General features: G+C 32.0%; 1 protein-coding gene across 4 annotated transcripts in view; it reads left to right on the top strand.

Moving 5' to 3' along the window:
* The first annotated feature begins 9,750 nt into the window (after positions 1 to 9,750).
* Positions 9,751 to 27,676, top strand: part of LOC143255114 (uncharacterized) — a 45,715-nt gene continuing 27,789 nt past the window's right edge. For 2 of the 4 annotated variants that reach the window (XM_076510280.1, XM_076510284.1), the window contains exons 1-10: positions 9,751 to 9,870; positions 11,396 to 11,471; positions 12,803 to 12,888; positions 13,356 to 13,476; positions 14,160 to 14,294; positions 16,796 to 17,128; positions 19,336 to 19,420; positions 21,503 to 22,592; positions 25,535 to 25,635; positions 27,058 to 27,105. In XM_076510280.1, coding sequence (XP_076366395.1) covers positions 12,820 to 12,888; positions 13,356 to 13,476; positions 14,160 to 14,294; positions 16,796 to 17,128; positions 19,336 to 19,420; positions 21,503 to 22,592; positions 25,535 to 25,635; positions 27,058 to 27,105 — 1,982 coding nt within the window. In that variant the 5' untranslated portion in view covers positions 9,751 to 9,870; positions 11,396 to 11,471; positions 12,803 to 12,819. The other 2 variants (XM_076510281.1, XM_076510283.1) reach the window with 2 other exon arrangements.

Genomic DNA, 27,676 nt, shown 5'->3' on the forward strand with positions numbered 1-27,676 from the left:
GTCATCGTGAGAATTCCGACATTTATTTCTGGACAACCTGATATATAACTTTTTCATAAAAGTAAGAAACTAAGAGGGAAAAGAAAAATGGATTGCTTTTTCGAAAGAGTGGAGTAAGTTGGGTATTTTTATTCTAGTGTTAGTGTACGTAACGTAATTTTCAAAAAGATTTATCAACTTAATCTTTCTAAAGTAAGACCATTAATTAAAAAAAAAAATTTCGAAACGACCGTGCAAAGCGCTTGGTTTTAGACGTTATAAAATATCGATTAAAATTCAATGATTTATCAAGTTTTCAAAAAGATAAGCCGCAAATTAAAACTTCATTTGATAATTCCAAACATAAAATATTCAGTAACTTTGCAGATTTCTAAAATTATTCATAAATCTATAAAAGTTTTGTAAAAACTGTAAAGCATGCCGTCAGTTATAAATTCGTCGTTCCAATCGTAACACCATAATCCAATTATAGTTTTTTAACTGATTTTAACTGTAGATGGAGCTGACTATTTTCACATTCACAAATTAATTTATACTTAAGCATATTATTACCGCTAACTTGGAAATTATGAAAGATAAACTAGTATGTGAAATACTTAAAGGATCTAAATACAGAATAGTCGCGAAGTATGATAGGCAAAATATTCTAACATCTATGAAAGAATATTGATGAATATATTTTAAAACAACTATATTACATCTTTTCCACCTAGATGGTTTTTCGAATGGAAGTTTTATGAATTTAAATAGTTTAAATTATCCCGTATAAAGGTATAGAAATATCATAGATTTATCATTAGTTAACAAATAGAACTTCAGAATTGCAAGAAAATACGTTATAGTTCCCATTGATAAGGCTAATTGTGGTCGTATTTGTGAAAAGTTTTATGCATTAATTATGATAAAGAAATCAATAGTACACAAACATTTAAACTTATTAACCAATATAAAGATACAGTAATTAATAAATGTATTAATGCTTATGAAACAAAACTTTTTCAACTAAATTATTTTGCACATTTACCTTTTTTGTATGCTATACCTAAACTCCATAAATCTCCGATTAAATTTATTTCGTTAAAAACAATTACTAGACAACCGACTATCTTAATAAATTACTTCATAATCTATTTGTTAAAATTAGTGTTTAGTTTTGGATGATAATATAAAAATAATCGACCCATTTTAGAATATCTAAAACTGAACAAGTAAATAATATTTAAACATTTGATTTTAATACTGTACACCGCAATTCATTAAAATATTTAATTTTTGTTATGAATTCCTTAATAGAAAAGTTACTAACTTTTTATAGTACTGAAAAAAGGGAATGTGGCTATAAAACAGTATTTGCGTATATAATAATTATATATTTTTCAATAACCAGGTGTTTAAAAAAGTAAAGTTCCAAGGGGAGCTAATTATTCCACTTGTATTGCAAATTTATGTATTTATGAAAGTAGATGTATTGAGAACTTCGTAAACGCGTACATTTTAGCTTTAACTTGCAGATATGTAGATAATTGAATCAGTATAAATAATTTTGAGATAAATGTTTTTAACAACATTATCCGGTAAATTAGAAATTAAATATTCCAATGTCTAATGGGGAAACATATTTACATTGAGAAATTAAAATAATTGATAATGTCAATCTAAATAATTTTAGAGAATAAAATATTTTCTTCTCCAATATATGGTTCACCCTCATTTTTAAAAGCAATATACCGTATTCTTCTCTATGAGCATTTTAATTTTTCAAGTATTCAGATTTTGTAAATTTGTAATAAATTACAATATTAATGTAAAAACTAATGAATTTAATATAGAAACTGACAATAAAATTATTAAAATTTTATGATAAATATAATGTATTAAATGTATAGAAATAATAATTAACTTAGGAAATTTTACTGAAAGTTTCAGAGTATTTTTAGTTAATCATCATTTAAAAAACTCGACACTACTTTTATGTGGATGAACACGTTGTCTTATAAAAAGGCTTATTCAAAGTCTATAAAGTTGATAGCAGACTTGATGGGTGGTGGTTGGGAGTTAGTGGGTAGTTTAGATAACTGGTTGGGACCCTTAATACTACTAAAATATTGTCTATTGGACTACTTACCCCTGTAATGGTGGCTCGAATGTCAACTTTAGGAAGTGAGTCTGTCTTATCCCGTAGTGGTAGTACCTTTATTGTTATTACTTTTTTGAGATCAGTCACCTTCCCACAACTTGCAGCCAGTGAAGGGTGGTATAGATGTGGGACGTTGTGTGCTTGGCTATTCGCATCTTCTAATTTTTTCTTTTGATTACTTAATTATTATTAGTGAATTTATTCATGTAAGAATAGCGAACAGAGGTGAAAACTGATAGACTGTGTATCCCCACCACAATGTGGGTTCTAATATTACGATCAATTTCAACACGTAGGTCACATTTTATATCCCACAATATAGCCTGTACTCTGGGAATCCTTTCGATTGGTACTGTTGTATTTTTATTTAGGCTTGTTTTTATTTATAATAAATTATCTTTACTCAGACGTTTGTATTTATTGTTTTTAATGCAGTCCTTTTGTTTTGATTTTGTTTTGTTTTATTGCCTATTCAGTATTAATATTGTCACGTATATAAACAATATTTGAAGTTCTAATCTCAGCACCCTTAACGTAAGACTAATCGCTTTGGTGTAACAAGTAGAATAAACTTTTTATTGTAAGCATTGCGTTTATAAACGCTGCATCGTTGACTTCGAATAGATTCAGATAGTTTGAATACCTTGGTGAGAATATAGTGTGAGAAGTTAGACGAAAGACTGCAGGATTGATACTGCGTGGGTTGAAGGTTGAGAGGGTGGCATATTAAAACCACTTGTGAGAGCACAGGATTAGAGAAAAGCCAGTCGTTTCAAGTTGCAGGAAGCAATCTTCAGTTTTCATCTTCCCACATCAGGTTCTTTCCATTACACTAGAAAACACGATACTACTAGACAGGATAGGCAGATCAGAACTTTGATAAATGAAGACTACTTTCAACAGCAATATAACTGTTTACTAGAATTAGAATCAGAAATACATTAACGTTTCTACTGAAAATATTTAAGTGGTTAATTTTTAGACAAAATATTGGTTTTATTTCGTGCTTGGCGTAAAATTATTTTAGTCACGAAAGATCAGCACATTTCAACGTAAACGAAGAAAAACTACATCAAATTCAACTTTTTTTTTTTTTTTCACAATAAGGTATTTGCTGCTCAATCGATCACAGAGCCATCTGTACTACTGGTGAGTCCACCATACATCGTATCCAGCGGATGATTTTTTCAACGTACCCAGCCTTACAAGGTTACACCCACACTTGTGAAAGTTCGGGTTCTGCCATATTACTACATATTTCAATATTTAATTATTTGACGTTTAAACAATCCTCGGTTGCATGGCGGCGACTCTGGAAGTTTATAATGTTAAAAATCGCATTTCGATACTTGCAGTCAGCACGAATAGATAACATATTTTGTTGCATCGTCTCAGTAGACACGTCGAAGCTATTACATTGCTTTAGCTGGGAAAGAAGCTTTATATGACTGAGGAAACGTGGACTTTAAATTTACAAACACTGTGCACCAGAAGACAAACCGTCTTATAAAATTAGATGTATAAAGCAAAATCCACAATTAACACATTTGTGAAACAGATATACAGTTTCAAATATTTATCCAAAGTTAACATTTTATATTGGAAAGACTGACAAAAATTGTGGTTATTTCCTGAAAGATTAAATCGAAACTGGAGCTTGATATTCAAATGTTTCGTACATTACCATGGAAACGGTAGTAGCAGAATATTCCATAATTTGTGTCTATATAAAGACGCGAGTTCAGCTCGTGTTTAAAGTTAATATTTTTACCAAATGAGTACGTTTTATGATTTTGTTATTTTAAAACCGCATCTTCGTAAACCGTCAAGAAGTGACGTAGTCTAAAACTTGTAGTCGTTAAGATCGTTAGTCATCTTCCAAACTTTTAAGCTGTAAACATAATAAAAAAGATCAAAATAAAACTGATTTTGAACATTCCTTTATACTACGCTACGGAATGAAACGTTGTTGATGAGCTGAAATTTAAAGTGAAAAATCGCATTATTTTAAGATGTATCGATATTAAAAAACAAATTCACAAATATACCGATCTTAAAAAAAACAAACTCACAGTATTATGTCGAGTTGTCTCATTAATATTTTAAATCATAATTACCACTTACGATAAAATATAACGTTCATGAGAATGTGTACACAGTTTAAACCTCGCACAATACAGATAAAAACAAAATTGAGAAAGATAAATATATTGAGATTCTCAACGGCATTATATAATTTTATGTCAGAAATTGTGTTGAAACTATTTCGGTTTGATAAATAATTATAAGAAGAAAGGAAATCATTACAATTGTTATAACTCTAAAGTAAAATTGGAAGGTAAGCTTCCAGTGGGGCAGCGATATGTCTACAGACTTACAATGGTAGAAACAAGGTATCGATGGTTATGCACCCTTGTGCAAATTAATTGAAACAAATAGTAATTTTACAATATTTTCAGCATGGTGGCCGGTGTAGGCTCGCTGAACCCGCTGATTTCCTTTAATAGTCATTTTTTCACACAAACGGTGTCATTAGCTGTGTTTTGCAGTACGGTCGATCTATTTTTGGGATATATGACGAAATTTTGAAGAATATTACATCATTTGAAATTGTGTCAAAAGGGCAAGGAGACTAGTCAAAAAACAACTTCTTAACCAACTGGTTGAAGAAAACACGGTATCAATGGGGTAACAATGAGGTCTGAAATGCAAGAACAATGGAGGAAGGTGTTATTCAGTGACGAGACTCGTTTCTTCTTACTGAGTCAAAGAAGTCTGCCTGTTCGCAGATCTCCAGGTGAGAAACTTCGAGAATCTCGCATCAATCGGTTCATAAAATATTCCTTGAAGATGTTTTGGGGTTTTTTTAGTTACTGTGACGTCGGAGGCTTACATATCGTAGAAGGTATGATGCGAGGACCACAGTACATCGAAGTTTTGCAGAAAAGAGTCGTTACAGAATTGAAAAAGAGATTTCCAAATGGATCTGGCGTTTTTCAGCAAGATCTGGCTCCATACCATACATCGGACTTACTCTCCGGACTTACATCCTATTGAAAATCTTTGGGTGATTTGTAAAGAAAGACTTCGGGGAAAAGACTGTACTACGAAAGATAAGCTAATTGAGGCCATAATTGAGGTGTGGTACCGCGATCCAAAAATTAGTAAAGATTGCAATCAACTCGTGAGCTCGATGCCAAAGCGGATTAATGATCTTCTGAAAAATAAAGGCGGTCATACCATGTATTAATTTGCGAATAATTTTTGGATTCTCGGAAATAAAACGCAAAAAATTGAAAAAATCTTATTTTTTCGTCTTGTTTCAGTTAATTGGTACAAGGGTGTACGTAAAATGAACCTTAATTTTATAACATGTTCGAAAGATTTAGTAGAAGTTGCTTATTACTATTAAACGTATATTCTTATAATCTTTGATAGAGTGTAACACTAGTCGTTTTAAGAATGCTTAAAAGTCGCGGAGGGGATAGGTTTGTTTGGTTCAGTTTGTTTTGAATTTAGCGCAAAGCTACACGTAGGCTATCTGTTTTAGCCGTCCCCAGTTTAGCAGTATAAGACAAGAGGGAGGGCAGCTAGTCATTACCATCCACCGCGAACTCCTGAGCTACTCTTTTATCAACGAATAGTAGGTTTGACCGTAACATTATAACACTCCCACGGCTGCAAGGGCGAGCACGTTTGGTGCGATGGGGATCCGAAACCGCGACCCTCAGATTAGGAGTCGAACGTCTTAAGTCACCTGGCCATGCCGGGCCTACAATATAGAAAGAAGAACAAAATAAGCCATTAAAGCAGTAAAGCCAGATACTCTAAACATGGCTTAGGAAAGAAATCTTGATAAACTGAAATGTTTTTATCAGGTTTGTCTGAGAGAAATACATTTTTTTTGTACAGTGCAATTGTAACTACGTTTTTTTACTTTGCCAGTGACGAGCTCGCATAACAGGCTTCATTGTGTAGTTTCATAAATATTGTTGGACACTCAAAAAGAAAAAGAGAATAAAACTAGCATTATATGTTTAATAAACAGGGTTTCGTTACCTGTGGTGAGCAGCGCACAGATAGTATTTTTTGTTGCTTTATGCTTAATAACAAAGAACAGGAATAAAAGGAATTGAAACATCAACAAAAATTAAAATTTATCAAAGAAAATGTGTTCTGTATTTTATTAATCTAATAACGTATACATATTTTTAAATCTTTGTAATTCTAATTTGTGAATACATAGGAAAATAACAAACAGCAAAAATTAGCCTAAAAGAAGCAACGATGGAAAGAGCCGTCTTCATGGATTAATAACGCTAAAAATTTGTTTCGACATCCACGGTGGGAAGAACCCAAATAAACTATTGTGTAACTTTGTACAAAGATTCATCAAAGTTCTTAGGGGGATGTTACAGAAATACGGCGCATGAAACAAAATCTGAAGTCAATAAATTTGTTTATGAAATGGATATTTCAACTTTATAAGTCCTTGGTCTATTTAGTTCTCCAGCTATATTTGGAACTGGTAAGATATCTTAGTTTTCTCTTTAGTTAAAATATGCTAGAGAGCAACTCGTAACTGTTAAGCTGGATGAATTTAGTGTACATATTAATATAGCAATGTGAGGATGTGCACCAATAATTAAACCATGCTTTTGTGCAGAAACTTTAGGTTGTTGTTTTTATAATTAACTTTTAATGTATTTGCATTGTAACAACTCGTTTATGTGAAATATCGAAGTTATTGAAAAATCACTTCAAACCACACTGATATGTAAATTAAAGTACAAATTGTATAGTTTGAAACTCGGAATGTACAATAAACCAGTGTTGATTCTTTCCGACATTGAATATTGTAATGTGTCTTTCATTATTTTCATTTTTGTTTGTTTGCTTGCTTGTTGTTAAGCACAAAGTTACACAAGGTGCTATCTGTACACTTCTCATCACGATTATTAAAATCCAAATTATAGCATTATAAATGGTAAGACTTTCTACTTAGACATCGACGTCGGGTGGGGTGAGGGGTACTTTGACATGAAATGTTTTTCAAACGTAACTCTCTTGACTTAGATACCAGATATTTTGCTAATTAAATCAGTATATTATGGTGCTTATTTAGAAAAACGATGATTAACTTAACATAAATATCGAGTGGGAATGATTATCTTTTGGATAAGCCTACAAATGTCGTTATGCAGTAGATAATTACGAGAAATAAGGCCTTTATGTTATTACACGCCCGATAAATATAAGTAAGCGGCATATATTGTTTAAATCTATGTGTTTGTTCCCTCGTTTTTGGTTTTACATACACTTACAATTCGACAAAGAAAATATTATAGAAAGTTGAAAACCTAGAAGAAGAAACATTGCACTAGGCCTCTTGATCAGAAGGAGTATGAAATCTTCTGGTTCTCAATACATATATTACAGATGCCCTTCAGTATGCGGAATTATAATGCTAAAAACTGATTTTCGATATTTATGGTAAGCAGAACAATAATGGTCCATTGTGAAGCTTTATGCTTAACCACAAAGAACAAGCAAACAAACATATTGCAAGTATTCTGCTCAACTAATTAAAAATCTATATTTTGTTTCTTCTTTCCCATTTTCATGCCTGACTAAATTCTGGAATATTTGTAAACTAATAATTGAAATTTGTCAAATGTCTTATATAACTTATTTTGTGAACATAAGTTGACAACTTAAAATTATTCGAAATTATCAGCGTTCTGTAGAGAGCGCTTTTTTAAATTTTGTCATTGTTTGTTTTACGCATTTGTATTCAGTAACTACGGAAAAGGCAAGAACGATGTTCTGAGTAAGAAATACTCACACAACTACTTTTATTTTGAGGAAATATTAACCCAAATAATTAAGTCCTTATATTATGTCTCAGTTGTTTGAATAACACAAACAGATTACGCAAGAAAGACGGAACTGGATTATTAAAGTTATGGAAATACACAGGATAAGGTATCTCAAATACTTTAGCGCTCTCTATAATTCAAGGGTTTAATATAGTGATAAGAAATATGCGAATTATAACGACTAGATCGTTCATTGAAAGATACGTACAGTACTTATGTTGAGAGATACTTGTCATAGTTATATAGAGGGAGTAAATGTATATATACGAGGTCTGTTCAAAAAATACGCGGACTGTTTGAATTGCGCGGCTCCAGTTAGTTCCAGGGTAATCCTGATCTGTGTCGCTAGGTTCGCACAGATCAGCTGATTACGACGCCATTTCCCGATTGCAGATATCTTTATTTGTGTATTAGCTACGCGGTTTTAAGTGAAGTGCGATTTTTTCGTTTGGCGGATTTCAGAATGAATGACCTGAAGGAGCAACGACTTGCTGTGAAATTTTGTGTTAAACTTGGAAAATCTGCAACTGAAACTTTTGCTATGCTTAACACGGCTTATGGTGATGTTGTTATGAAGCGGATGGCATGTTTCAAGTGGCATGAACGTTTTAAGGATGGTCGACAGTCCATTGAAGATGATGAGCGTCCTGGACGTCCTTCCACGTCAACTGACGACTCACACGTCGACAAAATCAATACCCTGGTGCGGGCAAATCGACGTCTGACTGTCAGGGAGCTTGCTGAAGACTGTGGGATATCAGTTGGATCTTGTTTCGAGATTTTGACCGAAAAATTGAAGATGCACCACGTTGTTGCGAAATTTGTGCCTCAGAACTCGTGCGTTTTTGGCCAAACACTCAATCACTGTTCTTCCCCACTCCCCCTACTCACCTGACCTTGCTCCTTGCGATTTTTTCTTGTTCCCCAAACTCAAAAGACCCTTGAAAGGAAGAAGATTTGAGACGATTCCCGAGATTAAGGCAAATGCGACGAAGGAGCTGGAGGACATTACAAATGAAGCGTACCAGGACTGTTTCAACAAGTGGAAACACCGTTGGGATAAGTGTGTGCGTTGGGGAGGAGAGTACTTTGAAGGGGTTCCAGACCTGTAACTTCTAAATAAAGTACATTTTGTTTTATGACGTCAGTTCGCGTATTTTTTGAACAGTCCTCGTATAAATATATCATCATCACAATTTGGTAAATATAAAAAGAAGAAAAAATAATTTTGTATTTAATCAGTTAAATACAGGACATTACTTTGTATAATACATTATTAAATCTATAAAAAATAAAATCACATGAAAAACACGCTTTAGTTATTTATTACTCTTCACATAATTATTATTTTTTCACTAATCATATATTTAGGTTCTTTTTTGGTAATCAGTTGTCATTGTTGTTTTTATTACGGTGTAGTTTGGATCCCAACTTTTTCATGGGATAAGTTAAATTTTTAGTTCTGAAAAAAAAAAAGTTACTGAAGCATATTATTGTCAAAAAAAAAAAAAAAGCAAAGGGTATTCCATATATTATCAATAATAAGGTTGGTGTACCTTTAATTTTTTGAATGTTAAAGTTGATAACACTACCTCAGTAATGTTGTTTAGAAATTAGGGAAATATATCTTTCTTATTGCGGAATTAAAGAGGTTTAAAATTGAAGTTACCAACAGTTTCACACAATTTTCAATTTTAAAAAATCAATATGCATTCTGGTTATTATCGTTAAAACGTTACAGGTGGCGTTTTGTAGGTGAAAGTGGTGGGGAATTAAAATCGGTTATCGCAACGAGAAGGGAAAGATGGATCGATCAGAATTGTGTTTTTATGGAAAATCTATAGTATATGTAAAGTAATAATAATTATTTTATGTGCCTTGATATTTAGCAATTTGATAAATTTGGGTTAACGTATGAATGTCAAGGTTAAAAACATTAACTTTTATTCAAAGAGTAACAATCATTTGTAATAACTAAAAGTATACTATAGCAGTATAAATTAGTATAACTTAAACTAAACTCAAACATTAAACTGTTAAACTTAAAGTTATAAACTAACAGCGTAGCTCTGAACTACATTGTTTGTAAATAAAATAGTTATAGTACAAGTAATACTTTTAATATTTTATTTGTCGAAATCTTTGCACAATTTATCAGACCTAAATAACATTTTCATTGCAGCAGAAGAGTGGCATTGCTACTACAAGTTAAAACATATTGGAAATATTATTTCTTAGTTTTAATACGTACATATTTTAGCTATAATTAGCAAACATTTTACACGTGTACTTAATGTTCGTAATCTCAGTGCTAGGAACGTTTCTTCTTTTCATTCATCATGTTGTGGACAGTTAATTATTTAATTTTGAAGGTATGAACCACCAATCCCCTCTAGTTATCACTAACAGAGATCATATAACATCAAGATAATTTTAAATGTAACTATAGTTACAAAATATGATGTTCTTAAAGCTCTAGTTACAAAATAAGTTTTGTCATTATCCATTAATTTTGTTCACTCATCAACTAAATAGTGGAATTTACTTTGCAGAGATGTAAGTGTAACAATATGACTGAGAATATTGACTGTATAATGGAATATTCATTTCTTGTTTGTAAAGATGTTATATTATTGTTAGAAATACTGCTACTATATTCTGGTTATTTTAAATATTGAAATATATAGGATTTATTGAGCCATTTCAGTGATCATTCTGTGAACAAAGAAACATTAAAAAAATTTAAATTTTGTTTGTTGAACCATTAACATATACTTTTTTTAAAAGTTACTGTAATAACTAAGAATTGTTAAGCATTGGGATCAAGTTTCAACCAATTTAACTGGTGGATTTATTTTTATATATAACACTTTATAAAGAAAACATATTCAACTGGTTAGGTCTACTTCATAACTGAACACCTTTTGAATTTAACTATAAAATATTAATTGTTTTCTGTGGTAGAAATCACTAAAGTTATGTATGCTACTGAAAAGAAAACCTAATAGTGAGACATTTGTATGCAATTGTTTCTGCTTGTACTTTCACTTCTATACCTCTTGACTTGTATCATTTGATAATGTAATTAAACACCACTCATTTTTATAAAATGGATTCATTGGTCAAAATCTAATTATAGTTGAACTTATGTAGATGTGATGAATTCATTGATCACAGCTTTTGATCATTTGGAGGCTTTAGACATGATTATTATTAAATGAAGCTTTGATATTGATTCACAGGACAATAAAAGGTGTATAAGAAAAAAGAAAAGACTAATCAGTTTTATGGTACTGTAACTTGTATAGATTTACTTGTTCATTAAGTTGTGGTAAACTTGATGGACAAAATATTTAAGGTGATTGATTTTGGATTATAGAATTAATCACCTGGAACTTGAGAATGGAAGTGCAATTTGAAGTCTTGGAAATAAAAGTGCATTCCTGATTTTAAAGGTAGAAGAAATTTGACTAATGACAAATAACAGCATCATTAATTATTACTTTTTCCTAATTGAAGTTCTCCATTTACAGAAAAGGTTGAGCATAGTGGTACTTATTACTTGTACAATAAAGTAATTTTTAACTTTTAATTCAGTATCAGTTTATAATAATACTTCAGTGGTGTTATTAATGAGACTATTACTTTTTATATGATTTTTCATATAGTTGAGTAATGTTTATTCAAATTTCTCTACTTGTACACCCTTAAATGTATGTACTAACATAATTTGTTACATTTAGACTGCTCAAAGATTTAAATCTTGTAAATTATAAAATGTTTTATTTTTCATTTATTTCATATAATTTAAAGACTACTATATATTTGTTTCTGTTTGTTGAAAAAATAAGTAAAAAAGTAACTTTTACAAATACACAAAATACATAAATATTAAATCAGTTAATCAGAAACATTCATTTTGATTACAGACTTTTGATTATAGTATAGAAGTAATAGAAAGTTGATTTAATATTTCTTGCATTGCAGTGTTGTATGGGCTCGGGCCCGTCATGACCAGGTGGTTAAGGTGTTCAACTTGTAATTTGAGGGTTGTGGGTTCATATACCCGTCACACCAAACATGCTAGCCCTTTTAGCCGTGGGGGCATTATAATGTGATAGTCAATCCCATTATTCGTTGGTAGAAGAGTTGCCCAAGAGTTGGTGGTGGGTGGTGATGACTAGCTGCCTTCCTCTAGTCTTACTCTGTTAAATTAGGGACAGTTAGCACAGATAGCCCTTGTTTAGCTTTGCATGAAATTCAAAGACTGTCATATAAAATATTTTAATTTCTTGAGATGTTTTTCAAGAGACAGACAGAAATCAATACATACGATGAGCATAGGCATTCGTACTCCAGGGCTTCATACAACACAGAAGCCCCCCACCCTTTATTGATGTCTGCAGAAATGTTTCTAAGGAGGGTCAAAGTTTTTGAGGATGGGCAGGGTGAGTAGAGTGAAATTGTGAATTGAATAAAGACTTCATATTCATATGCTGAATGAATAAAGAATTATGTTTCTCATTTTCCTGGGGCAGTTGTTCCCTCTCTTGCCCTCTTCTTTTGGGATGCTCATGCTAATGAAGTATGCAAAAGGCTTGGATAGCTCCATATGTTTTTTTTAAGTCTAGTATAAATTATTATTGCTAATTGACGTGGAATACTTGAACAGTATGTATAATATTCAACTTATTTCTTGGAACTTATTGCCTTCATCATAAAAAGATTTAAAATATTAACTACTGTAGTTTCAGTGATGATATTTTTATTTTGTGTTATTGTTCAGACGAGACACTTGTTTCCATGGCCGATGAAGAAGTATCATCTGATTTTTCTGACCCCGATCCTGACGAAATTACCAGATCACTAGCGGTAATTAGTTCATCTTCTGAGTTAGAAACAGGTTATTAAGTAAATGTTTATAGTTAACTCCAGATTATAATTCAGTTCTCATTAAACAAAGGTAGAGTAAAATGACTTTGAGGTAATAGTCTTCACCAAGATGTGTGCATTTTGGAGACTTAAGTTAATTATAAGAATTTTTAATTTTTGCAGCTGCCAAAATAAAGACTGGTTACTGCAGGTTTTAACTTTGGGGAGTAAAATTTTATCTAATCAATACATTCTAACCATTAAATGTTTATTTTATGACATTGTATACTCCTAATTAGATTAGTACATAAAATTATTTAATTATCTACAAGCTATTTTTTAGTGTGTTTTTTTGCTTTGTTTAATACTTATTAGTAAATGAGTATATTGTTTCAAAAGTTTCAGCTTTTAAGTTCAGGATTTTGACATTAAGAGAATTATATTCAGATGTTTATTTCTTGTTTCAGGGTTTGGATGATTTGGATGACAACTTATTTGGAAGCAGCTTAAAAACTCCGAAAGCTGATGGACTAAAGGTAAACCCTAGTAGGGCAGAGAAAAAACAAACTCCAAGGAGGACATCTATTGGTGAGAAAGTGTGTTTTACAAATATTAGTGAATATTATTTTAAACTTAAACCCTTACTGGTTTGTGAGTTCAAAGTCAATGATAAGTTCAAGTTGAAAACTAGTAGATGTATCTTATAGCATTTGAAATAACAAAATTGTTTTGAAAAGAGTCTTACAGATTTTTAAGGGATGTAATCTTTTTGTTCTTTACTCCTTGAAAACTACTCTTTAGACATTTTAATACTTAACAGAATTTAAACAAATTAAAAAGATTGTTTTTTTTGATGGACTAGTTCATACATCTTTCACATAAAGAAAGGTGTAAAACACTCTTGTTTATATTTGTGTTTATTTTTATGTTCTCCTTTGATATGCATTGACTGCCAAAATGATAGCACAGTGATTGGTTTTATGAATCTAACATATATCATTAGAAACTGCACAAAGTGATAGTGACCATAACACATAATGCCATTCCTTCTGGCTAACCTTCAGGTTCTACAAGGCCTATCCAAAAGTGCCGACAAATGATAATGAAATAAATTTTACATTTTAAAGTTTGCACCAGCAGTGAGCTAACAAGACATTTTTTGCACCAGCAGTGAGCTAACAAGACATTTTTTTGGTTCAGTAAACTCTATTGTATTGTTATCTATTCATTTTACAATGACTTACTTGTAGAAGTAAAACTTCTTCAAACAGGTTTTGATGATGATGATCCTCTGGCTGGGTTGTTGTCTGATGATGAAGATATTCCACAGGAGGCATCTTCCAGTAAACGAAAAACTTCATTAAAAACAAAAGATATGGATCTTGAAGGAGACAACCAGAAGAAGGGTTTATGTTAAATATGTGTTTTACACCCATTACACAATGGTGATAACTATCTTTGTTGTGTTAAATATGTATTTTACACCCATTACACAGTGTTGATAACTATCTTTGTTGTGTTAAATATGTATTTTACACCCATTACACAGTGTTGATAACTATCTTTGTTGTTTTAAATTTGTATTTTACACCCATTACACACTGTTGATAACTATCTTTGTTGTTTTAAATTTGTATTTTATGCCCATTACACACTGCTGATAACTACTTTGTTGTGTTAAATATGTTTTACACCCATTACACATTGGTGATAACTACTTTGTTGTGTTAAATATGTATTTTACACCCATTACACACTGGTGATAATTACTTTGTTGTGTTAAATATGTATTTTACACCCATTACACAGCAATGATAAGTACTTTGTTTATTGTGTTAAATATGTATTTTACCCACATTACGCAGTGGTGATAACAGTGTTTAGTGTTTAATATTACAAGTACTTTAGTGATTCTGTTAAGTTTGTTCTATAAGTTATTTCCAATAGTGACTGTGTTTAGTGTTTAAGATTACAAGTATTATAACTTGTGTACCTTTCCATAAAAGAACATATTTTTCATTATAATAATTAAAGTTGTTATAAAATCATTTATGTTATCCACAGTGTCTTGGTGTATTTTTCATCTGCCCTTGAGGATGTAGGATTATGAACACTTAGATAGTATTCTGTTACTTCTGTAGTCGATACTAAGTTTCCTAAGTTATCACTTTCTACTCTCTACACTGATAGTTTAGTTTCTTTTCGCATTACCATGTGTACATGTCTTTCCATTAAGGTTGCATGTTGTGGGTTATACAAGATTATCAATTTAAGAGTTATTATCTCATTTATTTAGTGATTTAATATTCAATGGTTATTTAGTTTTTATACAAGTGTTAAATTAATCACTGTAAAAGTGGTAGTTATGATAAGTTCATTATTTAACTCTGTACAAGTTGTACATTGTGTGTGTGATTTAATTGTCATATTAGGCTTTTGTAATATTGTTGATGTCCTCTTACTTGAAGCTTCAAAAGTTATCTCATTACATGTAATGTCATTTCTAGAAGAATAGATATCTCTGGATTTTTCTGTTATGTATTATAATTATATGGAGATACAAAGAGGAAGTTAAAGTTACTGAAAATATATTTAAGGATAGCTGGTATGGATATTAAAACTTTTATTAAAATAAGGTAGAAAACAATGTTTCAACCTTGGTCATCTTCAGGTTAACAAAGAGAGTTTACAACTGACCGTTGCTGGGCACGTCTCGAGGATGAGAGTATAAACTGGTACAGGATTGTAAGAGGCTTTGCAGTTGATGTTAGGTTATTAATTAGTATAGATATAAAGGTTTTCCTTTATATTGGTTTAATTTTGGCTTTAGTTGTTATATAAGTAGGGCTTCTTTGATTTTGCATTTCTTTATGTTTATTTCCCTTAGTATGTGAATGTTTTCTATGGTTGTATTTATTGGATTTGCAGTGTTCAAAAATGTGTGAATGGGTCTTTTTTGTGTTGTTCTTTGAATCTAGTTTCCATTTTTCTACTTGTTTCTCCAATAAAGAAGTCATGGCAGTTGTTGCATTGTATTTTATAAATTATGTTGGTGTTATGTTTGTCAGTGTAGTTTTTACATAATATGGACTTTAGTTTTGTACCTGGTTTTTGAATAAAATGGTTGTTTGCTGGAATGTTGTATTTTGGTACAAGTTTTTTACAAATATTGGTTGTTTTTCATTGATACTGGGAATATATGTTATGCAACAGTGTTAGGTTTTGTAGTTTGTTGTATCTTAGGAGCTATTTGAGATAGAGTTTTACTTCAAGTGGATCTCTCATCATCATGAAAGTTAGTGAAAGTAAAAGATTACATGTGAATTAACTGTAATGAGCAATTCTTAAAATATATTTTACAGACTGTATTATAATAACAGATAGAGAACAATTAGTCTTGTCAAAGAGTGTTCTGAAGTAACTGAACCTATCTGTGTGGACTTTGACAATTATTTATAGTTATGGATGCAACTATAGTAACTAATAGTGTAACAAAGATTTTATACATGTTTGATTTGTTTTAAATATATTATTTTAAAACAATTGAATTGTGTGCTATTTGGTTATTGTTAAAAATTGATTACCTCCAAGTGACAGACACCTACTGGAAAGAATCCAGCCCAATGAAAAGGTGACACACATTTACCTACAAATAATTACTGTTCCTCAATCAGCATATTTGTCTTTACATCTTAGATGTCTAAGAGTTCAGCTCATAAGTTTAAATTGTTTGGTTATTTTATTGTTAACTGGAAGACCCTGAGGTCAGATGTACATTATAGGATGTTTTTTCATTTGATAAGGATTAATAAAAGTTTTTGTTTTTATTAGATTTTAAAATTGATCACATCTTTTTATTTTTATGATTTAGATTTTTGAGTCAAATCTGAAGAAAGTTTCTTTTCAGAGAAGGGTTTAAGTCATGAGGCTTCTATATCACTACCTAAGAAAGAAGAAAAGATTGAGGAGTCTCAACCTAAAAAAAATAATTCACTTCCACAACAATCTGGCAGAAGAGGAGTGAGGAAGCAGCCAAAGAATAACATTGGCTTTGAAGCTGATGACCTTGATATATTAGGAGGAATGGGCCTAAGTGAAGAAACTGGCAAACAGAAAGCAGACAAACCAAAAAACAGATCATTTCTGGATGACCTACTTGGGAAAGAAACAGAAAGAAAAGAAAAAAGTAGGATGAAGGAATTTGTTTTAGATGACAAATACAAAACTAATAAATCAGAAGGTGATTATCAAACAAGCTAAGCTTTATCTCCAAATTCATTTGAAAATAAGTTAATTATCCAATAAAAATGTGGTTGTATTTTTTTAGTAATAATTCTTAGCTGTATAAAGATGAATTCAATTGGAAGCAAAGTATTACGGTAAGACAGTGTATTTAGTTGGTAGGAAGATGTTTATAACAGGAAGTATTCTGGTAAAGCAGTATATCTAGCTGGTGTTAAGATACTTGTAAACAGAAAGTACTGTTGTAAAGCAGTATATTTAATTGGTTTCAAGATGCTTATAACAGGAAGTATTGTTGTATGACAGTATATTAAGCTGGTGTGAAGATGCTTATAACAGGAAGTGTTGTTGTAATGCAGTATATTTAGCTGGTGTTAAGATACTTGTAAACAGGAAGTATTGTTGTAAAGCACTATATTTAGCTGGTGTGAAGATGCTTATGACAGAAAGTAATGTTGTAAAGCAGTATATTAAGCTGGTGTGAAGATGCTTATAACAGGATGTATTGTTGTAAAGCAGTATATTTAGCTGGTGTGAAGATGCTTATGACAGAAAGTAATGTTGTAAATCAGTATATTTAGCTGGTGTTAAGATGCTTGTAACAGGAAGTATTGTTGTATGGCAGTTAATTTGGCTGGTGTGAAGATGCTTATAAAAGGAAGTATTGTTGTATGGCAGTATATTAAGCTGGTGTGAAGATGCTTATAACAGGAAGTATTGTTGTAAAGCAGTATATTTAGCTGGTGTGAAGATGCTTATAACAGGAAGTATTGTTGTAAAGCAGTATATTTAGCTGGTGTGAAGATGCTTATAACAGGAAGTATTGTTGTAAAGAAGTATATTTAGCTGGTGTTAAGGCAACAGGAAGTATATTGTAGAGCAGTATATTTAGCTGGTGTGAAGATGCTTATAACAGGAAGTATTGTTGTATATTTAGCTGGTGTGAAGATGCTTGTAACAGGAAGTATTGTTGTATGGCATTTAATTTGGCTGGTGTGAAGATGCTTGTAACAGGAAGTACTGTTGTTAAGCAGTAAATGTAGTTGATGTTAAGATGCTTATATCTGGAAGTATTGTTGTAAGGCAGTATATTTAGCTGCTGTAGTTTCTTAGATCTTTTTATTACAATTAACTTACAAAATGATAAAGTTTCTCTACAGTTGTGGAGCAGTTAAAAGATATCTTGGAAATAAAACAATGTATGTTATGGAATGGCCAGATAAATCACCTGATATCAATCTGATTGAAAATTTATGTGCTGAGTTGAACTGAAAAATGAAAAATATATATGTAAAAACGACTGATATGAGTAGAGAAAACTATGTAGAGGAGCGAAGTGGGTTTTCTCGTTATCATGGATAAGTTAAACTGAGTAACGAAAGATCACAAGCCAAACACAGATGAACTTTTTGAAGTACTCAAAGAAGGATGGTAATCAATCACTCAGGAACATCTGTACAAAGTTACTGGAAGCATGCCTTGTCAATGTAAAGCAGTACTGAAGTCCAAGAGAATACCGACTAAATATTAACTTGTGAAACTGGTTTATGTTATTTTGAGTTTCATATTTGCATTCAATTATTGCAGAGAAACGTGTTTGTCCATTTTGTAGGCTAATTGTAATAAGATGATATAAGAGGCTACAGCAGGTACACAACACTTTGTATGATAACATGTAACTAAAATAATGAAATGTTCAGGTACTTATGAAAACTACTGTTAAAACTAAGATTTAAGTTCATACTGGAACAGATCTTGTTAAGTGCATTCTAAAAGCAAATAATTTTACATATTTTGCCATTATGAAATAAAAAATAAAACAAATTAACATTTTTAAAATGGCCTACCTTTTTTGTCCACCCCTTCTAAAGTTTTCATCTCATAGACTGGTAAACTACTGCTGTTTGTAGTTAATAAGTCCCTATTTTACTGTGATTGTTACAGTCACTTATTAAATTGATGTTTGTAATTTTCTACTTTTGCTAGTTACCACATGATCCATGTAGAGATGTTGAGCCTTTATGTTAACTGTGATCTATCGAATAATATGTATTTATGTTTAAAATGTGAATAATTACAAAAGATGTCTGGTCAAGTTAACTTGGGTAACAGCTCTTTATATTCACGTAACTTTTCTAGCAGGATTACTGGTTATATGATGTAGAATTCAGAAAACAGCAGTGTAAGTTTTACATTGTGTTCTAGAGAATAATGAATTCCATTTTGGTGGTTACAACCCATCTTCTGCCTCTGAACAGCAGTCTGGATCAGGACTAAGGAGATTGGTCAGGTTAGAAGGTTCATCTGAAATGGATTGTTTGTTTAGTTGAAAAATTCAATAAAGTTAAGAAAGCAAGGCTTGGGTTGTCTGTTGGATAAATTGGTTAAAATATGTTTTTAAAATTCTTGATCAATTGAAATGAATATACTTCAGTTTAAATAATGACATAGAATATTTTACTAAATATAATATACTTAAATATTCACAATAATGACATTATATTTATATAAGAATAGAGATGTCAAGAATTCTGTTACATAAGAATATAGTTTGTGGTCCATTGTGGCTCAGTTATATTTATCAAAATTTGAATGCAATAAATTGACCAATTCAAGACATTTTTATCAAGTTCTTTGGAAAGAGGAATAAAAACTGATGTAAGTAATGTATAGAACTAAGTAATTAATAAAATTTGCTGATTGATTACATTCAGATAATTGATTATTATTTTCACAAGTGGAGTTAAAAAGAAAACAATTATAATGGTAAAAAATCAGACATTATGTACCTTTGCATTTAACAACATTTGTATTTCAATTAGATAATTAGAATAATGAAAAACAATCCTAATCAGATATATACTCTTCAAAAAAAAGAAACGCACAAGGCAAAATATGAGACAAATTGTTAACAAGTTTATTCCGGGTAGTTCTGTATGATGTGTGAAACTTTGCACATTCACTGCTGAACATCCAAAGTTTGCAAAGGTGAAGTCCACGCTCACTAGATGAAGTTTAACGTCACTCAACGCCAATAACGAGTATTCCCCGTGAGCATCAATAACTGCTTGGCATTTCCTGCCCATGGAAGTGATGAGATGACGAATCACATCCTGTGGAATTGCTGTCCACTCAGCCTGCAAAGCTGAGGTAGAGGTTGTCGCCGTCGCAGACGTAGGTCCAACTCGTCCCAAAGATGTTCGATGTGGTTTAAATGTGGTGATCTGGAGGGCCAGGGAAGAACGTTGATTTTGTGGTGTCTCAAGAAGACAGTGGTGAGTCGGGCTGTGTGAGGACAGGCGTTGTCATGTTGAAAAACGTTGTTGACGTTCACCATGATGAGTTGCACATGGGGCCTAAGAATCTCGTCGACGGTTGCATATGGTCTGATTGGAAATCCTATGCAGCTCTGGTTGAGGCAGTAGACGTCGCAGTGGTGGTCCTATCCTGAAGGTGACGTAACCGGATGTTGCAATCTTGTGCAGGCGTGGTCACACGAGGTCTGCCAGATCGTGGATGGTCACGAGTTGATCCATGTTGTTGGTGACGATTCCATAGCCTTGTGATGGTGCTTGGATGGACATTCACCACTCTGGCAACATCTGATCAAGATTCGCCTGCTTCCAAGTGACCAATGGCGTTGTTGCGTTGTACTTCAGTCAGTCTTGGCGTAACTGTATTGCGTGTCGATGGCTTAACACTGAGCTATGGAAACCGAGAACCTGTCACTTTTATTGGGATTTTGCACATGTTGCACTTGCAGAACATGCAGATCTCTCAAACAAATTTATTGAACACGCATGCATTTTGGCGAAAAATCTGATGTTTTCCTCCGTTTTCAAAGTGCACAACTTTATTGTTATTTTGGTCTGACAATCAATGCCTTAACACCTGTATCATCACATACTCTGAGCTTATAACATTATTACATATATTTCTCTTTAAAATAACAAAAATATCCCTTTTGCATTTCTTGTTTTGAAGAGGATACTAGTTGATTATGACATTATCTGATGCTCACTGGTAATCAACTATTATTGATTGAGTTGATAGCTTAGCTCTACTGATGTGTAAGGTTTGATTGGTAGCAGTTGAAATCAGAGTATGGCTCACTTCTACTAAAGTAAGAAAGAAATATTCCTTGCTTATTTGAAAGATTTTTTAGATTTCGGAACAATTAATAGTTGTTATGTAAGATCGATGTTATATTAGATGTATGTTCTATTACATTTATGTTATGTTAGATCTGTGTTATGTCAGATTTATGTTGTCACATTTATGTTATGTTAGATCTGTGTTATGTCAGATTTATGTTGTCACATTTATGTTATGTTATGTTAGATCTGTAACTGTAAATTGTATTATTTTACAGGTTTTCTGAAGAGTTGGGACTAGATTCAGAAGATAAACCTGAAGCTGACCTACTTTCACCTAAACAAAGGCGATCCATCAGAAGGAAACAAGATCCTTTGCTCCCATCTGATCAGGGAAGGCATAAAGGTGATTTAGGTGCTGGTAGGAATAGAAGCAGTGGACTTGACTGGCTGGAGGGGTCTGATAGTGACATTGGATACAAGCCAACCCTGGAACGTGCTAGATCAAGAGATTCGGTGCCGACCTTTGAGAAGGAAACTATGAGTAATAAGGCTTCTGTTGGAAGAAGAGGTGAACTGGACTGGTTAAGTGGATCAGATAGTGAATACAAGTCCAATGTAACCTCATCTTCACATAAGCTAACAGGAGCTAATGAAACCATGGGGGAAAGCAAAAGTGTTACACCAATGTCTGAGAACAGGAGTGCAAGTGATAAGCTGGTCAGTGATAAAAGGAGGGGTAGTGGATTTGACTGGTTAGGTGGGTTTAGCAACGAAAGGGAAAATATGGTGTCTGGGTCATTGGGTGGTTCTGGAAGACGGCGAGACCGTCAACAATCCCAGACACCACAACCTGATTTGTTAGGTTTTGATGGGGAAATCAACAGTCAGGGTAACTTCATAGTTTCAAAAACTGAAAAAACATCATTTGTTCAGAAAAATGATCCAGTGGACTTGATTGAAAAGCCACGTTTTTTCCAGGGAGAACCAACCAATAAAAATCTTGGAGGTATTAAGCAAGACGAATCATCTGGAATAGACAAAAATCAAACAGAAAATGGTGAAAGTGATGATTGGTTACTTCTAAAGAAAAAGTTTGAAGCAAATAAAAGTCCTGTCTCTCCGAAACTGGTCCCAAAAACTGCCACGCCAAGTAAATCACAGGCCAGTGTTGAGTTGTCTCCAGCAAATCGTGGAGTGGAAAAATCTTTAAATCAGGAAATTTCAGACCATAAAAAAGAAGATGTAGCAGTTGGTGTCTCACCTTTTGTGTCTACTTACCATGCAGGAGTTATTTCTACACCCATTGTGATGAATACCACTCCTAATCCAATAGTACAAGCTAACCATATTGAACTTGAAGGTTTGGTAAGTTGTATTTGTATATTATAATGTATGGTGGATATCAAGCTATAGATATGAAATGATATATACTTTGTGTATTATAATGTATGGTAGATATGAAGCTATAGGTATGAAGTGATATATACTTTGTGTATTATAATGTATGGTGTGGGTATCAGGCATCAGATATGAAGTGATATATGTATATATATCTGGTCTCTAAAGCTAAGTTTAGTAAATAAAAAGATTTTCAAACTACTGTCACATGTTTCTGTTTATATTGTGTATCATCCAGCTAATCTGACAAGTAATGTAACATTTCTGTGTTCTAATAATAATACTAATACTCTCTTACAAGCTAGTGTGTAGAAAACAAAAACTCCAGACACCTTGAAGTTTAAATAAATTTAAAAATTGTACAAAACCTAAAGCATGATTTGTGAAACATTTCATATTCTTGAAGCATCATTAAACCTAAACCTAGAAGATTGTTAGGTGTTTATAATTTTGTCTGATAACATAGACTTGTGAATTTAAACTTTATAAAAGTTATTTCTGTTTTAATAACAGATCTTCCATAATTCAGCTAAACAGATTTTGAAAATATTTATTTTGTTCTATGATATAAGAATTTTTTACAAATTGGGAAGAAAAACAAACTTAGATCAAATTATTTTCTTTAAAACAATAAACATTTTTTATTATTATGTTTGTAAATAAAAGTGCAAACTGGAAGAACTCTGATGTGAAATGAATATAGATCATTATTTATTATGGTATTTTTTTTGTGTGAAATCTGTCTTAGTCTCAAAACAGTGTTGTGGTGTTCCTTTTACATATTGTGTCTGGAGCATTTTGTTTTCATGACCAGCAGCAACCAGCCATCATGCTGATGTTCCTTCTTCCCTGATGGCCCAGCATGACTAGCTGGTTAAGGCACTTGGTTCATAATCTAAGGGTTGCGGGTTTGAATCCTCGTCGCACCAAACGTTCATCCTTTCAGCCGGGGTGGCATTATAATGTAACGGTCAATCCCACTATTTGTTGATAAGAGTAGCCCAACAGTTGGCAGTGGGTGGTGATGACTAGCTGCCTTTCCTCTAGTCTTACACTGCTAAATTAGGGATGGCTAGTGCTCGAGTAGCTTTGTGCAAAATTCAAAACAAACCAGATTCTTCCCTGATACCTCCTCTCACTGATGTCTTGATGAAAACTTTCCTTTCCTCTTTACTGATGGTTCCATGATTTTCAGGGAATATTGTGAGTGTAAGAAATGAACTTTCAAACTCATATTACAACCCAAGTCTTTCAATTTATTGAGCATGTTATTGTCAATATTCTTATAATTTGAGTCCTTGTATTCTGAACATTTGTCAATAACACCATTACAGGCAGTTCAATCCATGCTTGTTTTTCAACTTTCCTCATTGTCATTTTGAACTGTTCACCTAAAGTTCAATTTTCTTATCTGAGGCCCAACAAAAATCCCTTCTTTAAGTTTCACTTCTGAAAGAACTGGTAATTTCCAACATAGATACTTGAAACAGTTGCTGTCTTTGTATAAGGCCTTTAGGAACCACTTCATCAAGCCCAGTTTTATGTGAAGTGGAGATAATAGGACTTTGTTTGGGTCAACCAAACTTTCACATTCAGTGTTTGTTACCTTGTATCAGGTTGGCTCTAGTGTATCTTTATCCAGTAATGAAACTGTATCAAGAGACTGGTGAAGTAGCTACAGGTACACCAGGTCCATGAGCAACAGGCCTTACAACAGACTGAAGGCTTGAATAAGAAATTTACTTTTTAGTTTGAGTGTTGTAGCCTTGCACATTACATGAGTGAAAATATCGGTCATCTCTGTGGTTTCTAGGCCCATGTCAGACCACTGGAATTACAAGACAGCAAAACATTTTCCATACTTCTAGTTCAATGTCTCAACTCTTCGACACAAATGGTGCAGACTTGATTTGTCTTCGTTCTCAAGTTTTTTTTTCAAAATATGTACAAGTTTTTTTGATGAATTATCTCATATTTTTTGCCATTATTTCTTAACAGCAAAATTGACCTCAAGTATAACAGACCATGTTTGGGTCACTTACACAACCTCTTGTTGCCATGGCAACAAATGAATAATATTGTAAATAAAAAAATTTAGATCAGAGTGCACGCACAAACAAATAGTATCCAGAAATGATACATCATGCAGTGTGTTAACCATTTTATACTGGCTACTTATTTCTTATGGGTATTAAAACAATTGACAAGACCTATATCATGATTAGTTTAAAGAAAGTTATAACCAGTGGCTAGCATTTTAAACATAACAAAACGTGATCTGATTTTATTGAAAATGATTCATTTATGTAAAAGTATAAATGATTTGTGAAAAATCTGTACATGATGGAGAAAAATGGATATCATTTTCAGATTCAGTGTATATAAATAAATGTAGAATATGTAAAAAATGTCATAGGTCTGTATTATTATTGTTATTGACTTTTATTGTTTCTGGACAATTATACTCTTTTAAAGGCTTTTGATAGTTTCTTTCATATTTTAAAAACTTGAGCAGTCAAAAGGTATAAAAGTCAGTTTTGTAACACATGATATAACTGGAGTGTTTGAAATTGGTTCAAATATATCTTCAGGATAAAGAAAATTATGTAGCTGCATTTATTATTTATAGTTGGAGTTGATACTGTAATTTAGTCACAGTCAGTTGATTGGAATGTTAGAAGGATGAACAACTGACACTCTCTGTCAAAGGATTACATACATAAATCCCATATCTCTTCTCATTAGATTAAAAGATAGTGTAAAAGTGATATAATTTTATCTATAAATTAAGGTTTACATTATTACATTAAATTGTAATTTGAAAATAAGGAGAAAGCAAAAGTTGCTATGAAAACATTTTAACAATAGATATTTGATACACAACTGTATATTTAAAACATTTTTTGCAGCAAAAAAGTCTACATTTAGAAAGAGATCAACTACTACAAAGTATGGAAGCCATGAGAACCAGATATCAAGAAGAAATTAACCACCTTCAAACTTTTTATCAGTATGTTTACTTACAATAAGTTTTAGTAATTTATCTGAATGAAGAGGCATTTTGAAAAGGTTATAATTTGTCGTGTGTGTTGTCATGAATCAAACTTTTCATAATTCTGTGGTGAAAAGTCTGAGCATTCTTAATGCACATCTGTGTGAAGTAATTCTCCACTTGAACCAACTGTAGTTACATGTGTACAGTGTTGTCAGGTTACCATTAATGTTATTCTGTTGTCCTATGAATTGATTGTGCAGAATTGCATGGCCATAAAAGCTCGTAGTTTGCCAGTTTCCTGCAGGAATTTGTTAGTAAAAATCAAAATTATTCCAAGAGCAAATTGACATTTAACTTTGTTGGTGATTGATTAATAATTTCATATTTACTCCCTATGAACAGATTTAGGTGCATGTGCTATACATACATGATGTTACCATATCTAGATATGTATATGTTATTTACCAGTGAACAAATATAAGCATGTGTATATTATCCACCTGTGAACAGATTTAAGTGTGTATGCTATACATATATGATGTTACCATATTTAGGTATGTATATATTATTCACCTATTAACAGATTTAGGTGTATTTGCTATACATACATGTTACCGTATTTAGGTATGTGTATATTATGCACCTATAAACAGATTTAGGCGTGTATGCTACACACACGATGTTACCATGTTAACAAAGTTAACCTGAAGATGTTCTAGGAAGGGAGAAACATTCTCTGCTTTATTAGGAAAAGTGTTAATACCCATACCAGTCATTCTGCGATACAAAAGTGTTAATACCCATACCAGCTGTTCTGAGATACAAAAGTGTTAATACCCATACCAGCTGTTCTGAGATACAAAAGTGTTAATACCCAAAGTGTTAATACCCATACCAGCTGTTCTGAGATACAAAAGTGTTAATACCCATACCAGCTGTTCTGAGATACAAAAGTGTTAATACCCATACCAGCTGTTCTGAGATACAAAAGTGTTAATACCCATACCAGCTGTTCTGAGATACACTTTTATTTCAAGCAAGTTTCTCGTCATCAAGTGTTGCTATATTTAATGGCTACCAGGAGATATCGTTGCTCTTAAGAACATTGCAAGCTTTAGACCAATAAAGTTTTTGTTTCTACCCTTTATTCCATAATTATTGGATCAGTGGTATACCTGTACAAGGTGCCTTCCTGCAGTAGAAAAGTAATTTGGTTATACATTTATTTTCTTATAATTGTAAGAATGATTGTGGCTAATTTGGACTGCTATTTTGGCTAATGCCCCCTCCCCCCGTTATTGTGAGGGCATAGTAATGGATACTAACATTGATTTTTTTCCACAACAAGTTTTCTGAAAGTGGTTTAGTGATACAAAACACAATATTGAAATATAACCTATAGTTAGTTCTATATCTAAGTAGAGTTCACTATTTCAGAAACCAGCAGAAGAGTACAGAAGAAATTTATCAGCAGAAAGAAACAAGGTGTGTAAAATATATCACTTATTTCATCATAGCTTTAAGAATTCATGGTTGTTTCATTTGATTCAACTTCATTTATAATGAATTATTATCATCATCTTTAGTTATTACTATTGTTAAACAGTTATCTTTAGCAATTACTATTGTTAAACAGTTATCTTTAGCAATTACTATTGTTAAACAGTCATCTTTAGTTATTACTATTGTTAAACAGTTACCTTTAGTTATTACCATTGTTAAACAGTTGAAATAGTTATCATCCTCTTTAGTTATTACCATTGTTGAACAGTTAAAATAATAGTTATCTTCATCTTTTGTTATTACCATTGTTAAAATGTTAAACTAATAGTTATGATCATTTTTAATTATTATCATATTTAAACAGATGAAATAATAATCATATTTAGTTGTTACCAATGTTAAACAGATAGAATTATTACCATTGTTAAACATTATACAGTTTCAATGAATAGTTATTATTGTCTTTAGAGTTTATTACTATTGTTAAATCTTCAACTATGTATAGTTTTTAACCATTGTCAAACATTAAACACTTGGAATGATAAGTTATTAA

The sequence above is a fragment of the Tachypleus tridentatus genome, chromosome 7 (genome assembly GCF_004210375.1).
Source record: "Tachypleus tridentatus isolate NWPU-2018 chromosome 7, ASM421037v1, whole genome shotgun sequence".
NCBI classification, from domain to species: Eukaryota; Metazoa; Arthropoda; class Merostomata; order Xiphosura; family Limulidae; genus Tachypleus; species Tachypleus tridentatus.